Here is a 17,899-nt window from a genome sequence, read left to right as displayed (position 1 = left end):
TTCTGAATAATTTTTATGTAAAATTTCACATTGTTTAAAATACCAGAGGGGGCCAGACATGGTGGCTGATGCCTGTAATCCCAGCACTTTGGGAGGCTGAGGCAAGTGGATTGCTTGAGCTCAGGAGTTTGAGACCAGCCTGGCCACATGGCAAAACCTTGTCTCTGTAAAAAATAGAAATATTAGCCAGGCTTGGTGGTGCTTGCCTGTGGTCCCAGCTACTTGGGAGGCTGAAGTGGGAGGCACTTGAGCCTGGGAGGTGGAGATTGCAGTGAACTGAGATCATGCCACTGCATTCCAGCCTGGGTGACAGAGCAAGACCATCTCAGAAAACAAACAGAAAACACCACATGGCCAAACGAAAGATGTCTGTGGTCTGAATTTGGACCAAAATCTGTAATCTTACAGTCTTTTATTATTTTTTAATACATGCCGAATTCCAAGAGGAGCTGACCAATCTCTTGGTATTTCACTTGGGTTCCGTGGATTCCCAGAACAAAATGCAAGTGCAAATGAGATATGATTGGGATTCTCTGCACACAATCTCCACTTTCATAAGTGCCTCTGAAGTTTAGTTTGAATTATGTATCTCCTACCTTGCTGTACCTTAAAGGACCAACAGCAGCTACCTAACCCAGGATTAGCCAATCATATTTTTTTCCAGAATTTGTGATTGGAACAATTGAGATGGCAGTCTTCTGCTGGTAGTTTGAAGAGAGGATATGTAAACTTGGTAGCTGTGTACTTAGAAGCAGAGAAAGCCTGTTTTCAGAGAGAAGAATGAAGCAGGTAAGTGTCATCTGGAAGGACAAGCAGAAGCACAATTATGGGAACAATTGCTTTCAGGGTCCTGATAGCATTCCAGCCCCTTGTCCTAGTGCCAGTTCAGGCCCAAGTGTTTGGCCTTTGGGACCTATGATACAGATATCCTATTTCCTTTTGGTTAATTGCCTCTTAAAATTACTATTATTAAGCTAGCTTGCAAGGATTTCTGTTACTTGGAATCAAGGAACCTCAGTAGAGATGAAAATAAGGCACTTTGTGGTGGTGCTGCACAGGATATCATTTTTGCAGAGTATAGTTTTCTAAGTTGACTGGAGTCTAGTGTCAGGTGTAAAAAGTGTTACATAAACATTGGGTTCAAATGAGTCAGAATAAAGTCAACTAAAAAAATTAAAAAGACATACATGGACTTCAGAACAAATGTTTATTACTGCTTAATGGGGCCAAAGGGGCAACACAAAGCATTGAAAACATCACTGGCTCACAAAAACAGTCACCTTGTTAACCTTCTCAGTTGCATTTGTTTATTTCACAAGGCTTCATTCACACATAAAAACAAAATACTAATCCAATTCAAGTTCATAACAATTATAAAAGTAAACATTTGTTGGGACAATGTACAATAAATTGCACCTTTTAGACAAGCATTACATTTACATTTATAGAGTGTACTATACATAATACATGGAATTATGGAAACATCTAATTGGTCATCGTTTATAGAGGAAGAGGCTGATCACTAACTTTTTTGTAGTTAATTAGTACTGTTCAGACTAATCAACTCCTTTATTCTAGAACCTGTTTTCATTAGAGATGCCATGGACAAAATAATAGAATTCATAAAAATAGATAATTCAGAATCTCTACTACCTCCTCTGCAAGGGAAAGGTAGGAGTTGGAAAGAAAGAAGTGGGGCTGACTGAGAAACTGTGTCCCTCATTTGAACTAAGGATCCATGCATTATGCAAAATACCAAAAACAGAGAAACTGATACAAAAGGCTTTTAGGACATCTTGGATCTGGGACCATCTCCAGCCTTATTCTTGTGCTTTCATGACACCAGAGTCTCTCGATGCATTTATATTCTCACAATTCAGTCCATATATTTTATCCCATATATAATATATAGTTATTAAAAGTTATACAGTTTAATGGAAAAGATTTTACATGTTAACCAATTGCCAGTGAAAAAGGAAAATAACTTAAAATGTTCACTTTCTACTCAATGATTCTTTTTTCTTAAGCTTTTCAGAATACCACTGATGACAAACCAGAGATGGAGGTAGGAAGAATGGGATATGTTAATGAAATGTTTTTATAGCAGGCAGCAAATTCAGGTGGAGATAAGCTTGACATATTGTAGTCTTCTAGATGCAAACTGAGAACGGAATGCCAGAGAGCTGATTGCACTCACTAAAATCTATATGTCCACTGTTCTCATTACAACTCAAGATGAGCATCTCTATTGAGGAGCAACCAAGGTTGCTTCAACTTCAAGGTTGAAGTCCTCATTTTGGTCACTTTTGAAAGATAAAGAATTTGCTAAGGTAAAGGGCTTTGCCTGTGTTAAATGGAAGCCACTATGAGAGAGGAAGTATGTGTTGGGACAGTTCTAGTTCAGTGTGACTATCAGCATGGTAATGAGAAAGAGTTTCATATCTGGTGGTAGGAAACAGGCTGCAGAGCTGTGGTCTGGCCTTCTGGCTTTCATCATTATTTCCTGAAATCTCAATGTGTATTTGGTTGTGTGGTACCCAGGGAAACAAAAGAAGCAGAGATACTCTATATAAAATTCTTCCAATTAAACACATATACAAACCTAATAGTGTTCAAATCATAAAACAGAATTTCTTCACTCTCTCACTTGTAATTGGAGCAAAGGAGTCAGTATTTTGGAGTGTTATCAAGGGCAAGTTATACAATATAATCATCTTGCTAATCAAGTAAAAGTATTCTTTCCCAGAAGATGAAACAAAACCAAGACATTTAATTTTTAAAAAGTTTTTTTTCCCCCTTCAAGGGGCCCCCTACTAATCAGGCAGCTACCTAAGTGTTTGATGCAAAGGTTGGTGGAAGAGTTAGTAGACTGATTTTAGTGAAAGTAAAAGAAGGCTTAAACCCCTACATCAGTTACACATGTGATTCTCCTTCTGGGTGACTGGCTGACTCCTTTAAGGATCTAACTCTATCTCCTCTGCCCAAATCTGTGTTGTTTTCTCTTGGTTTTCTCACTTCAGCTGGGAAATACAGCAACTAACTATTAACTGGAAAATATTTTAAGAAAATGGAGCAGGCATTGGAGAAAAATAAATATTAATACACCCTAGAAAAAAATGAAACAAGATACATAGTATTAAATATCCCCACATCCATACAAAGGTCACTTTTCTACTTTACTCAGGACATTTCAGAAAGCCAATGAAGAAGAAAGTACTAATTTAACAGCTGGGAGAGGGGCAGGAGAAGACACCGGTTGAATGGCATTCCTATTAGTGTTCCTGATAGGCACTCATAAATAAACAGAACATTAAGTAACTGAGAATTTCTTTGCATTAAATTATATGTAACTAAATATAACCAAATTTTGACATGGTTCAGGATGTGGGAAGCTAGCAAACATATGCACTGCAAAATCCAGCTTGGTTTCTTTCAGATTTAAAGAATGTGTTAAGATTCTCAAGATATAAAAGCTGATGAACTGAATTATGAAGTTGAATTTCATTCATTCATTTTTTCTACAGAATTTTTTTTTTTTTTTTTTTTTTTTTTTTTTTTTTTGTTGAGACGGAGTCTTGCTCTGTCGCCCAGGCTGGAGTGCAGTGGCCGGATCTCAGCTCACTGCAAGCTCCGCCTCCCGGGTTTACGCCATTCTCCTGCCTCAGCCTCCTGAGTAGCTGGGACTACAGGCGCCCGCCACCTCGCCCGGCTAGATTTTTGTATTTTTAGTAGAGACGGGGTTTCACCATGTTAGCCAGGATGGTCTCGAACTCCTGACCTCGTGATCCACCCGTCTCGGCCTCCCAAAGTGCTGGGATTACAGGCTTGAGCCACCGCGCCCGGCCCAGAATTTAATGAAAATAGAAATGCACAATTCTTAGATATTACAAATACTAGATTTTCAGAGGAATGTTTTATACAGAGCACATCCTAGGAAAGGATGAAAAACACTAGAATATTTTGAAACTTTCCTGGATATTTGGCTGGTTCATCTCTTCTAAATGAAATTCAATAGAAGAGATGCAATTCTCAAATATATCTCAAAATAAGTGAAATTAAAACTAGTAGTTAACTTCATGCTGGGATGCATGAGTTTTCAAACAATAGACAGTGAAGGACATATTGTTTGGAATATTGCTATTATAACATATTGTATGAACAATCATATCACATACCAAATTCTGAATTTTCTTTGTTTCTAGTCTTTACTATTGCTGCTGACTCAAAGGCATGGCAGTGAGGGAGAGTTTAGGCTTATGGTACCAACAGGCATATCCAAGTATGATATGGGGCTGGAGAATAAAAAAAAAAACAACTATGTATTGCCCTTACAATCTTTTGAAAGAGCTAAAAGAAAACTCAAAAGATGGACTTATCAAACTTGAGAGGTATGTACCTTGTGATTTTTCTTTTTTGAGACAGAATTTTGCTCTTGTTGCCCAGCCTGGAGTGCAATGGCGTAATCTTGGCCCACTACAACCTCTGCCTCCTGGATTCAAGCAATTCTCCTGCCTCCACCTCCCGAATAAGCTGGGATTACAGGTGCCCGCCACCACACCCGGCTAATTTTTGTATTTTTAGTAGAGACAGGGTTTCACCATGTTGGCCAGGCTGGCCTCAAACTCGTGACCTTAGGTGATCCACTCACCTTGGCCTCCCAAAGTGCTGGGATTACAGACGTGAGCCACCATGCTTGGCTGGGGGAGGATTTTTCTCTTCAAAAGGAAAGGGACTATGAAGTTGAACAAGGTCTCCAGATAAGGGATTAACCTAGAGCCATTATGTTTCTCCCTCACCTACTATTATTTAAAGAAAATTATGCACTTTAGGCATTCTGTGGAATGTACTTATTTTTGTAAGTTGAAACAAGCTCTGTACAGAACTATGAAATTCACAACACAAAAGAGCATCTTTAATTTAGCTGGCCATTTGATAAGGCAACTGCACAGGGCTTCTTGGAATCAAAGCGTAAAGTACCAGTAAAGCTAACAGCCTATACTAAATGATTTACAAAAACAAGTGCCAAGATAACATTTTCTAGCTACTATATTTTACAAAAAAAAAAAAAAAAAAAAAAAAAAAAAAATTAGCTTCTCTAGACCACCATGTAGAGAATATTAAAGTCAACATAGACACCTGGAATGCTGGGTTATGTTCCTTTTTGGTAAGAAAATAAATTTTGTAATGAAAGATGTCAGAACAACAAAAGATTTATGTAAGAAAAGTATTATCTGATGAGTATAACATAATAATCACATCAGTTTTATGGGCTGTAGATAATATAAACACAGAAAAAGGGGATTTCACTTTTTAGAACATAAAAGATCATTTTAGAGGAAAAGATCCACCGTGAGCAACTTTGTGTATCCTACTGGGGTGGAGATGGCTCTTATTTGATTTTTCTAAGGGTGTGTTACTTTTAATTGCAACATATGGCACAGATGAAAATCATTCTGGCACTACAGAGTTTAAGATTCTTTGCAAATAATATGTTCAACAACGAGGCCAATGATGTATATCGACAAATGTTATTGTACATATCTAATAGTAGTTTGGTTAGTGTGAAAGGAACAGAGGCCTCCAAAATAGTTTATAAAATAAAAATAGTTTTGCTCTTATCAAATAATTTCCTGCAAGGACTATTTTTATAGGCATGTTAAATATAATTGAAAAAATATTTCCACTAATTTTTAAACAATAGCTTTACCTTTCCATGAGATAAGTATTTCTGTAAAGGTTTTATATTCAATCAAAAATGTTACAAATGCATTTGTATCTCTTTATGGGTAGGAAGGACACATTTTCAGGGAACTACAGAAATCGGAAAAAGTTGCCCAACATTGAGCTAAGATGATGTGAGCCTGACCTCTATTTCCCATTTCAATACTATGTCCTTTAACAAAGTTACAGTATTGTTAGTGTTTCCTTAGCAAGTATATATCAACGTTAAATGAAATACTCTGTTCCTGGTTCTGTATTCCACTCTATTCAGCACAATGGCTGAACCTGGGACTTTTTAGGCGTCTCTGGTAAAGGCTCCCTAAGTCTGTAAGGCTCAATATCCACCTTTTACTTTGTAAGTGCCAGAAGTCACATCTGTGTCCATACTTAGGCATACTTAGGAACTCATAAGTCCCATGTGGAGTTCTTAAAAGGATCTGTTAGAATACCACAGCCCAAATGATCCTAACTTACACTTATTAAAATCTCAGTTCCTTTTACCTAATGTATAATCTGAATAGCCCATCTATTCCTGGCACTTCATTTCCAGATAATGAAAGTAAACCAATGATCGCTGATTGGTTCTTTCCTTTGGACAGGATTATCACTCCCCTGGGAATCAGGCTCAGGAGGAAACCTGAGAGTGGTCATGCCTGGCCCCACAGTGTGCTTTATCTGAATAAATCCTGAAAAGCTAAGAGGTTTAGGTTTCAATGTTTTTTTTCCTGTGACAAAGATCTTCCTATCACTTCACTTCAACCTTGGAATAACAGATGTCTCCATTTTTATGTAAGATAAAAATAATTATGAATAATTAGTTCTAAATAAAAGAGCATTTAGTTCTGAATTACTTATTTCCAACTAAACATCAGGCAAACAAAATAATGTGTTAATACTATGATGGATCTGAACATGGCCTTCCATGAAGAAGCTGGAAAATAGGTATTCAACATAGAACAGGTCAGTTTAAATAACATCCCTTTGAAAAGTGTCATACAAGAAAGAGAGCTACTGAAAGATTCTGGCTTGTTTTCTGGCCTCCTTGACTTTCCTTCAAAGGGACACCAGGAAGAATCCTCCCAGATTTCCACGGTTTTGAACATTGTGCTCTTGTGCTTGGGTAAGGCTGGAACTATGTGCTTTCCTTGGGTGGCTGGGTGACTGGCGCTGGCTGCAATGGCTGGGTGCCCGTGGCCGTTTTGATGGAGTTCAGGGTTTTGCTAAACCAAGAGTTTTTTGCAGCTTGGATTTCATTCATAAGGGCTCCTCTCTGATGTTCAAGTTCCTAATTAAAGCAAGAAAATAATCTGAGTTAAATAAATGTTTTCTTTTTGCCAATAAATAAATACATTCATTAATTAATTTTTTAAAATGTGCAGCTTTTTGGAGTCTCAAGGTATGTGCTGCCAATTTTCCTCCCACAAAACCCAGGAGAGATTGAATTGGTTAGTACAAGGATAAAGTTAAGAGCTAAAAGATTTATCAAAAAACTGGAATCTGTACTTTCTCTCAACAGAGAAAGAAAACCTCATTTTATTCTTTTTTTCCCTGCAAGTTAGGTCCAAATTTAGGTTTAGGTTGCAACCCAAGATAACAGGTTTAAAAACCACAAATAAATGTAAACATATGGATGAATTTTTACTGATAGTATAAGCATGAATGAATTCCAGTTCCAAAGAAATAGGCTTTGCCCTAAGAATGTCCAGGCTCAATGGACATGGTGGAAGCTGGCTGGTGTAGTGGAGGCTGGTGACATGGCAGCCATGGCGCTGGTAGGGATCACTGGGAAAATGAAATGAAGAAGAGTCTATCAGAAGCCAGGACTATTTCTAATTATATTATGCTCCAATATGGAGAAAGATAATGGGGAAAGGGGTTTGACAAAATGAGCTAAAGATAAAAAGAAGCTCCAAAGAAAAGAACGGGTGTCAGCCAATGTGTGGCTCTCAGGGTAGACACAGCAGAGGGGGTTTGGTTTTTCATTTTCAGAATCAGCCACTGAAGTGACCACATTCTGTGAGAAAGGATGTAAGCAAAAAATCTCAGGGTAAAAAAAAAAAAAAAGCATACGCTTAATTAAGTTCTCGTAAGATATACTTTTAATTATTAAAATTTCATTTAAAATTATGTATTTGTTTATATCAGTGTTAAGAATACATGATATAAAATGTGATTATGCAGGACACATTAGCAGACAGAAAACGTATTCATCATGCAATTCTGACCTAGATAGGTATATTCTGAAGTACCAGAGTATCTTGGACCATTAATTGTTTATTCTTTCTTCCTGTTCTTTTATCAAATCACCAACCTGAATTTTACATTTGGCCTCCACCAACTGCAGTTTGGTTTGTGCCAGTTCCAGTTCCATCTCTCTCAGCTGCTTCTTAAGTGAGTCTTTCTCATCGTCCGTTTCAATTCCCTGGTCCTCTCTGCTTGTGGCTGCTAGTTTCAAAGCACCCTCCTTGCTGAAAATGTCACTGCAGTGTTTGCATGCCATCATCTTACCCTAAAGTATCCAAAAGAGATAACCAACATCAAACTGTATTCCATAGGCTAAATCACTTTCTGAAACAATATATTACTTTTTTAGATGCTGTTTATTGTCATGAATGCAGGCCCATTTCTGAAGGTTATTTTTCTTGTGCTGCAATCAAAATCATTAATCAGCCCGAACCCAACTATCCAAGACGGGTGCTCCTTTTTCCTGAAGTATCTCTAGAAATACCCTAGAAATAGGAAGTATTGTAGCATCTCTTTGAAATCTGTTCTAGAAATTTTATGCTATCATTATTCTTACTAGATGCCAAGCACCACACCAAATGCTTTACTTGTAGTATTTCACTAATCCTAGAGCAACTGTATAACTAAGCACTATCATCATCCTCATTTCATAAAGAAAGAAACTCAGAGTTTAAAGAATTTGCCTATAGTAGACTGAGGACGGTCATCATGACTAACCTAAATCTACCCTTGCAACAAAGCACATGTTCTGTTGTTGAGTTTTAAGCAAAGAGGACCCCTATTGTTTAAAGTAATAAAAGTAACTCCGGCCTGGCGCAGTGGCTCATGCCTGTAATCCCAGCACTTTGAGAGGTTGAGGCGGGCGGATCACAAAGTCAGGAGATTGAGACCAGCCTGGCTAACATGGTGAAACCCCATCTCTACTAAAAATACAAAAAATTAACCAGGTGTGGTAGCATGCGCCTATAGTCCCAGCTACTCGGGAAGCTGAGGCAGGAGAATCACTTGAACCCGGGAGGTGGAGGTTGCAGTGAGCTGAGATTGCACTACTGCACTCCAGCCTGGGCGACAGAATGAGACTCCATCTAAAAAAAAAAAAAAAAAGTAACTACCACATGCCCAGATTGCCAGTTGGGCACATAGCACTTAACAACAGCAACTGTTTTCCAGACAGTAGTGCTGTTGTTTTCTTCAAGTATTTTAAAAAATAATTCAGTAGAGGTAAAAGATACTACACGCTATTTCTACTTTGATGCCCTACTGCTACAACAAGCTCCATGTGTCCATCACCATGCCCATCCTCCTCTCTTCACACACAAAAAGCAACTCTCCACCACACTTCTGTGCCACTGGGTATGTCTCCACCATTTGGGCCTGAAGACTTTGGATCATCTTTTCATTAGCTTCTCTTTCATCCTATGTCCAGCTGACCATTAATTTCTTCCTCTTGGGCTGGGTGCGGTGGCTCACGCCTCTAATACCAGAACTTTGGGAGGCCGAGGTGAGTGGATCACAAGGTTGAGATCCAGACCATCCTGGACAACATGGTGAAACCCCGGCTCTACTAAAACTACAAAAATTAGCTGGGCATGATGGTGCACACCTATAGTCCCAACTACTTGGGAGGCTGAGGCAGGAGAATCGTGTGAACCCAGGAGGCGAGAATTGCAGTGAGCCGAGATCGCGCCACTGCACTACAGCCTGGCGACAGAGCAAGACTCCGTCTCAAAAAGAAAAAAAAAAAAAAAATTTTCTCCTCTGACATGTCTGAGCTCTTGCCATTCCAGGCCGAATCCCTAAGGGTCACCTTCTCAGTACTCACTGGCTTCCTTCTCATCCCATCCATAATCCACTCTTCGTATTCCTGTTCATTAATATTCATTAGACATGAAAAAACAAAACTTGTCATTCTCTTACTTAAGAACCTCTGAGAATAATTAGCCCAGTATAGGCATATTGTAAATATTTGTTGTGTGTTTACTGTTGACTAAAAATGTTAAATAGCTTTTGATCTGAGTCTTAAATGATTAAAAGTTTACTGAGCTGGCTAAGTAATTTTATTAGGTTGAAGCACATGAAGAAACAGATTGATCACATAAGAGGGAGGATGACATTTCAGCAAAGAGACCACCTCTATGTGCAAAGACATAGCACCTTCAGATAACTTCAAAGAATTCAAAATGGCTTAAGCAGAAAGTGATACAACAATGAGCGAGATGAGAGATCTCTGTGCCCGGGTCATAAAGGTCCTTAAATACCATGTTGCTGAATTCTGATTTTATCCTACAGAAAATGCATTCATTTACTCTACCGAGCCCAGTGCTACATGTCAAAGATAGAGCAGTAAGTTTGACAGAGCTGCAGTTTGGCAGACCTGCTAAAATGTGGTGGATACTGCTGATTCTCACCCAATATCCATTTATCCTTCTTTCTAACAGACCCTGAGTTTATTTGAGCTGGCAGTGTGTCTAGATAAAAGGTGACACTCCCTAAATTCCCTCAAAGCTGCTATGTAAGCAGAAGTTTAGAGGGGAGCTTCTAAGAAGGCTGCTTAGAAAGAGCTCACCCAGGGGAATGAGGCCTTTATATCCTGCATCTCCTTTTGGACTAAAATTCTGCCCTAGAGTATGGGTGTGATGGTGGGAGCTCTAGTTGAAAGGATTGGTTTTGGGCTGGGCGTGGTAGCTCACGCCTGTAATCCCAGCACTTTGGGAGGCCGAGGTGGGTGCGACACAAGGTCAGGAGTTCAAGATCAGCTTGGCCAACATGGTGAACCATGTATTTTGTATTTTTCTACTAAAAATAAAAAAATTAGCTGAGTGTGGAGGTGCGTGCCTGTAATCCCAGCTACTCGGGAGGCTGAGGCAGGAGAATCTCTTGAACCCGGGAGGCAGAGGTTGCAGTGAGCTGAGATTGTGCCATTGTACTCCAGACTGGGTGACAGGGCAAGACTCCGTCTCAAAAAAAAAAAAAAAGAAAAAAAGAAACAAAAAAAAAAAAAAAAGAGAGAAAGGATTGGTTTCTAGGTGACTTTGAGGATAGAAGTCCACATGAAGATGTGGGTCACTAATGACTGATTAGCTTGGGTTACTAATGACACCAAGGGTATACCTTTCTAGTCCTAGGCTGCTTTTATGTAAAATAATCAACACCTTTTATGGTTAAGCCAATGCTATTCTGGGTTCCCTATATGTGGCCAATCTAATTCTGCATTGATACACAGAATGATAGTCAAATATCACTTTATATTTGGGAACACTCATTCTGATTATAGTGTAAAGGATGAACTGGGGTGTGATCATGACAAAAGAAGGTTATTATAGGAAACTGAAAAAACCAAAAGCTATTTATCATACCAAATGAGATAGGAAGAAGCACTAGAGAAAGGGGAGGTGGTATAGTCTAACGGCTAATGTTACTGACTTTAGAGTCTGACTTCCAGGCTTAAATACTGGTTCTACTAGCTGTGTAACCTTGATCAAATGAATTACCTGTTTGTGGCTTTATCATCAATAAAAAAGAAAATATACTGTCTTTTTTATTTTTTTTAGTCTTGTACCAGGGTCTTACTGTCACCCAGGCTGGAATGCCATGGTATGCTCACAGTTCACTGCAGCTTCAGCCTCCTGGGCTCAAGCAATCCTCCCACCTCAGCCTCCTGAGGAGCTAGGACTACAGGTGCATGCCATCACATCCAGCTAATTTTTGTATTTTTTGTAGAGATGGGGTTTCACCAAGTTGCCCAGGCTGGTCTTGAACTCCTGGATTCAAGTGATCCGCCCACCTAGGCCTCCCCAAAGTGTTGGAATGACAGGCGTGAGCCTAGTTGTTCTTTATTCTGGCTAAGACAAGTTTATATTCCTCTTCTTGAATGTCATGGACTTTCATTAGGCAGTCTCACCTACTTAGCCAATATTTTCCTCTGTTCCTTAATACACATTCTAACCACATCAGTCTCTGTAATGAGACACTGAAACACTCATTCCTAAAATGAGTATTAATACTCATTTATAATTAAATGATTAATGATAATCATTTATCATTAATATAATTTTTTTAAAAAGACAGTATATCTTCTTTTTTATTGATGATAAAGCCACACTCATTCCTATGTTTGGGTCTTCACTCACATCATTTCTTCTATAATGTTCTTTTTAAACACTTCTCTCTAACTAATTTCTATCCACCCTGCTTTTTTGGTCTATAGTTCTCATGATTTTGTTTTCTCTACGACGCTGATTGTCAGTGTGATCCAGCTTAGCACTTTTTTTTGTTTTTTGTTTTTTTGAGATGGAATCTCACTCTGCTGCTCAGGCTGGAGTACAGTGGCACAATCTTGGCTCACTGCAACCTCCGCCTCCTGGGTTCAAGTGATTCTCGTGCCTCAGCCTCCCTAGTAGCTGAGATTATAGGTGTGAGCCACTATGCCTGGCTAATATTTGTTATTTTTAGTAGAGACAGGGTTTCACCATGATGGCTAGGCTGGTCTTGAACTCCTGACCTCAGGTGATCTGCCCATCTCAGCTTCCCAAAGTGCTGGGATTACCGGTGTGAGCCACTGCACCTGGCCCAGCTGAGCTCCCTTGAACTGCTTCCTAAGTTCTTAATTTGCATGTGTAACTTGTCCTACAGGAAAATTTTAAGCTCCTTTTCATGTGTAATTTCTATAACAAAATGGTAGTCTAATAGCTATGCACATAGTATATGCTCAATAAAACCTTCAGTGAGTAATCAATATAAATTCTCATTTTGTTATTTCCATAAAGATTTCAGTTCAACATTGAGAACACATGGGCACAGACGAGGGGAACAACACTCACCAGCGCCTGTTGTTGGGGATGAGGACTGAAGGGAGGGAACTTAGAGGACGGGTTAACAGGCACAGCAAACCACCATGGCACACGTATACCTATGTAACAAACCTGCACCTTCTGCACGTGTATCCCCCTTTGCTTTTTTTTTTTTTTAAGAAGAAATAAAGAAAAAAAAATCACTTCAGGCTAGTTAACCCCTTTACACCACGACACTTCATCAACTGAATCTTGGTCAGTATGCCTATAATGTACAAAGAGTGATAAGTGCTAACTAGAAAGAAGTGCAAAGGTAGACCAGAAAGGGAAGATACAAACATGAAATTTTATCTCATCAGAGAGGGAGACCACCAAACCCTATACTCACTAAATCTCTGATTGATATTTTGTAACATGAGTAAGAAGAAAATACTTTTGGAATACAAGGTTTTGTATGTCAGGTACTAATCTAAGCACTTTATATACACCATATACTTTATAGTCATTATCTTATTTAACATTCAGAATGATTTTATGAGGCAGGTAATGTTATCTCCATTTTATAGAACACAAAATGAAGCTTAGAAAGGTTAAATCACTTTTCAAGATTGTTAAATTATATGCTAAATTACTTAATACACATTTATTTACTACTATGAAACCTGAACATATTCAAATAAGATGATGTCAGGTTTCTGTAACACTGGTCCCAAAAGTTGACTGTGACAACACTGCCTCTTAAGAATACCAATTCATTGGTTTACTGTTGTTTCTATGGAATAAGCAATCCGTTTTTTTCAAATAGAGCAGCAACATAATGCATTTTACCACCAGGGGGCAGCAAGTAAACAAATGCCACAGGTTTTCTTAAAAAATAAACCTCTAAAACTTAGTGCAAGAATCAGTTACCCAACACATGTTTTTCCAGCTAAGTTCTACATTGCCCATGGTGTTTACTTATAAAGAGAGTGACGGGATGATCCTACTGAGTCCCATACTGAAGCCACATCAATGCAGGCTCAGTCAGATGTGGGCTGCTGAGGGTTCTCAGGTTCACACCACCAAAGAAATCTGCATGGCTCATCTCAAGCTCTGGGGCTTCTTGTGACAATGTCAAATTCCACCTCCTTTCATGTTAGCTGCCTCTGACAGTCCACATGATTTATAGCAGCATCATAACCTTTCAGCTGGCAGGGAAGACAATCACACCCAGTCAGAAGAGAGGTACCCTAGTCTCCATAATTCCTATTAATAAATCCTTTAATACAAAATGGTGGTGTTGGGGATTCTTTCGGGTACTTACAAGCCTGTGGGACTTTGAAATAAATGTTATCACAGGACGATTTCAATCCTTACCTTTACCACTTCCAGCTCCTCCTTGCTGGCTGCTTGCTGTTTCTCCAGCCTGGTACTCAACTGTGAACAGATCTAAGGATGAGAAAAGAGTCTTTTACTAGAAAACAGAACTCTTGCAGCATGTACACATAACTACTTATCAATTCATATGTTACTCTAGCACATCTGATCCTAGAAGGAATTTTGCAAATGAATAGCACTATAAATGCCAGTCATTTTGGAAATGAGCAGCAGAAAGCTGGAACGTTCCATATGTAAAGCATATTCTACCTTAATTAGTAGAAACATACAGTGGGTAGATTTGGTTTCTTTCTGTCACTAGCCTTCTGTGACTGGTTCAAGTGAATTCCTGGCTTCACTTTTGGAATTAACCTATAGAATCTTTGCTGAGTATTCACTTTCTACAAGTTAGTATGCTGAGAAAATCTTGATGAATTCTAGACAGAAATGTCTCCTGTCTACTGTCACAGAAAGAACTCGTTTTCAATCACAAAAGTTTCCTTAAGAAGTGGCAGAGTGATGTCCTCACTCATAAGTGGGAGTTGAACAATGAGAACACATAGACATAGGGAGGGGAACATCGCACACCGGGGCCTGGTGGAGGGGTAGGGGACTAGGGGAGGCATAACATTAGGAAAAATACCTTAATACAGACTAAAACTCTTATTAAGTAGGTTTGGCAACACAGCATAGAAATTAAAAGCTTAGCTGCTGGAGTGAAATGTGAGTTTAAGGCAAACGCCATTTCTTTATAGCTTTGTGAGCTTGGGCAAAGTCATTAATCTTTCCAAGACTCAGTTTTCTCATGATTAAAAAGTGCTGTGCTATAGCAGTCAAGTGGAAAAAAAGTATGCAAAGGGGTTAGCATAGCACCTGGCCAATAGTAAGCGTATATTAAATAAAATCTACTATTATTATTTTCGATTCTGAAATAAGGTGCTAACAAGTATTAGAAATGATAGAAAAAAAACGAAATGGTAGAAATAGGCGCTTTTAAAGGAAAAAATCTAGATAAATAAGTATTGGATGTTCAAATCCATTGCCTGAAATAAGAATCTTTTATTTTAGAAAAGTGGATGAAAGGTGGGAGGATAGCTTGAGCCCAGGAGGTCAAGGCTGCAGTGAGCTGTGTTCAGGCCACTGCATCACTGCATTCCAGCCTGGGTGACAGAGCAAGACCTTGTCTCACAAAAAACAAAACAAAACAAAACAAAACAAAAAAACACGATGGAAAAACAGGGCATGTGAAATTTTAAAGTACAATTTTGGCTAAAAACATATATGGTTTACCTCTATTATCAAAACATACATTAAAAAAAAATCCCAATTTACTCAAAAATAGCTCTGGAGATGAGGGCTTGCTTGCTGAGTTTAGTTTGTTGAGTTTCATTCCAATTCTCCAGATCCAAGCCTGAGGAACCATTAGTAGGACTGTACTGACTGATGTTAAAAAGAAGAGATTACCCTGGTAGATTCTGCAAACCTTAAACCCTTTTAAATAAACCAAAACATTATGCACAGAGCCAGTAATAGCTATATTCCAACTATAGAATGCATTTAGATTGTGTCTTATATACTAATTATCTTCAAACAGATGGGTCTGTTGCCTTTTGCATTATTTCAAGGGCTTGCCAGATAATATTCAAGAATAGTCCCCAGGATTACTTTTGGAGAGGGTTGCATTTGGTGGCCATCCATGGCATAATCTAGCAATGAAAAACATGCAGCATTTGTAGTGATGGGAAATTCCACAACACATGGTCTTTAATGTTCCTTATATTGGTCAGTGTCTACCACCTCTTCTCCTAGATGCCCCACATTCAACATCTCAGATCACCTTCAAGGTTTTCTCTTGTCTAGCAAAACAAAAACAAAAACAAAACAAAACAAAAAAAAAAACACTGTCTTTTGTGATTTCAGGGACCTGGTTTTTCTTACTTGGACTCTGGTATTTGTGGTCTCTCCCCTTGGTTCCACATTTCTTACTGGGACAGATTAGTGCCAATAATACGTCTTTGATTATGCCACTTTACTGCTCAAAAATGTCCTACCACAAACAAAATAAAATCCAAGGTCCCAAGCCTAGCCCCAGATCTTTCCTTGATCTGGACCCTAACGTCCCTTTGCTTCTCTTTTGTACTGGAATCTCTTACCAAATGAATTATTTTTCTCTTCACTAATCTACTTCCATGCCTTTGCACATCCTGTTCCCTCTTTTCTACCATTTCCATCCTCTTCTTTGTCTTCTTTATCTCTACAGATCCAAGTCTCACCTAGCCTTTGAAGCACAGCTCAAAAGGATTCATTTCCCACACGTCATAAGTTTCCTTTCCTCTTATTTCTACATAGGTATTATCTCCACATTATATGATAAGCTTCTAGAGAGGAAAAGTTGAATTCATTCATCTTTTTGTCTGTCAAAGTATTAAGCCTCACAGAGAGCAGGCATTAAATAAACATATGTTGATCATCACAGAAGAGTAAAATAGCTCTAAAGTTTTATTTCTCAGTCTTCCGCGAATATGCAGATTCCTTATGGAAAGATGTTCATAATGTATTAAGTGAACTAAAGCTAGTTACAAAAAAATAGGATAAACAATACAATTCATCCTGTTTATATATATTATAAATTTATTTATAAAGCATTTGTATAGCAACAATGCATATTCAATATATTACAATGATTATCTCTAGCTAGAAAGATTGAGGGAGATTTGTTTTCTTTGTGCTTCTCTGCACTATTCTAATTTTCCACAAGAACACAAATTTAATTTATAAGCAAAAAACCACATTTTAAAAAAAAAGTATCAGACTTTCGAGTCCTATGTGAAGTAGAAGACCCCAGGGAAATCCTTAGATGAGAAGATGGCATATGGTACTTTAATTAATTCTAGAAACCTGGAATTTGAACAGATCACTCAGAGTCTCAGCAATGAGAGGAGTCCTTGCCATGTCCAGCCAACAGGAAGGACAGGAAGGTACCAGCAGATACCAGGAAAGGGGGCTTTCTGACACCATTCTGGTGATGGGGCCAGAAACATCCTCAAGAAGATGAGCCCTTTGTTAAAAGCATTTTAAGGTTCACAATAGAAACCTTCCTGCTAGCACTGGCCTGCAGAGGGGAAGGCCACATAGCCATGTGGGAAAAAGAGTGCCCACTACATTCTGTACTATGGTAGCAAAGGATACACTGATCCCCCTGCTACTGCCATTTAATACAATAACTAAACTTTGCAAAGAGGCAGATGTTCCGAGTGTCATCTACTGGAAATTAGCATCTGAGTAAGGCAGAAACAGGATCTCAGTAGTCATCAAAAGGTTTTCCATTCCTCTAAATCTACCCAACATTGTAAACAACCAATAGATTGTTTTGGTCAGTGAGACCTTCCAAGTTAAGAGTTATAAGTAATAAGCTATAAGTAGTAAGTATGTCCAACCACTGCTTCAAAGGAGAGAGTGAGTCACTAAATTTAATAAATCTGGAAAACTATTCTGGAAACTTTAAAAACAAAAATATTTCTTCCCCAAAGAAAAACAACAATATTTATTTATTTATTTATTTTAGAGATAGGGTCTTGTTCTGTTGCCCAGGCTGTAGCGCAGTGGTGCAGTCATAGTTCACTGCACCCTCAAACTCCTAGGTACAAGTGATCCTCCTGCCTCAGCCTTCCAGGTAGCTGGGACTATGGGCACACGCCACTATGCCTGGCTAATTAAAAAATTTTTTTCTTTGTAGAGATGGGATCCTGCTATGCTGCTCAGGCTAGTTTCAAACTCCTGGCCTCAAG

The 17,899-nt window shown here is 38.6% G+C and overlaps 1 protein-coding gene across 7 annotated transcripts in view; it reads right to left on the bottom strand.

Annotated features, from left to right (window-relative positions):
* Window positions 1–3,845: 3,845 nt before the first annotated feature.
* The window catches only part of RABGAP1L (RAB GTPase activating protein 1 like), a 781,286-nt gene continuing 767,232 nt past the window's right edge, over window positions 3,846–17,899 (bottom strand). For all 7 annotated transcript variants that reach the window (XM_010367376.2, XM_010367379.2, XM_010367380.2 and 4 more), the window contains 3 exons: window positions 14,112–14,183; window positions 8,033–8,230; window positions 3,846–7,006 (listed from right to left, as the gene is read on the bottom strand). In XM_010367376.2, the coding sequence (XP_010365678.1) occupies window positions 6,854–7,006; window positions 8,033–8,230; window positions 14,112–14,183 (423 nt within the window). In that variant the 3' untranslated portion in view covers window positions 3,846–6,853. The remainder of the gene's footprint in view (window positions 7,007–8,032; window positions 8,231–14,111; window positions 14,184–17,899) is intronic.

The sequence above is a fragment of the Rhinopithecus roxellana genome, chromosome 8, assembly GCF_007565055.1.
Source record: "Rhinopithecus roxellana isolate Shanxi Qingling chromosome 8, ASM756505v1, whole genome shotgun sequence".
Lineage (NCBI taxonomy): Eukaryota > Metazoa > Chordata > Mammalia > Primates > Cercopithecidae > Rhinopithecus > Rhinopithecus roxellana.
This window is presented reverse-complemented; position numbering and strand designations above follow the sequence as displayed.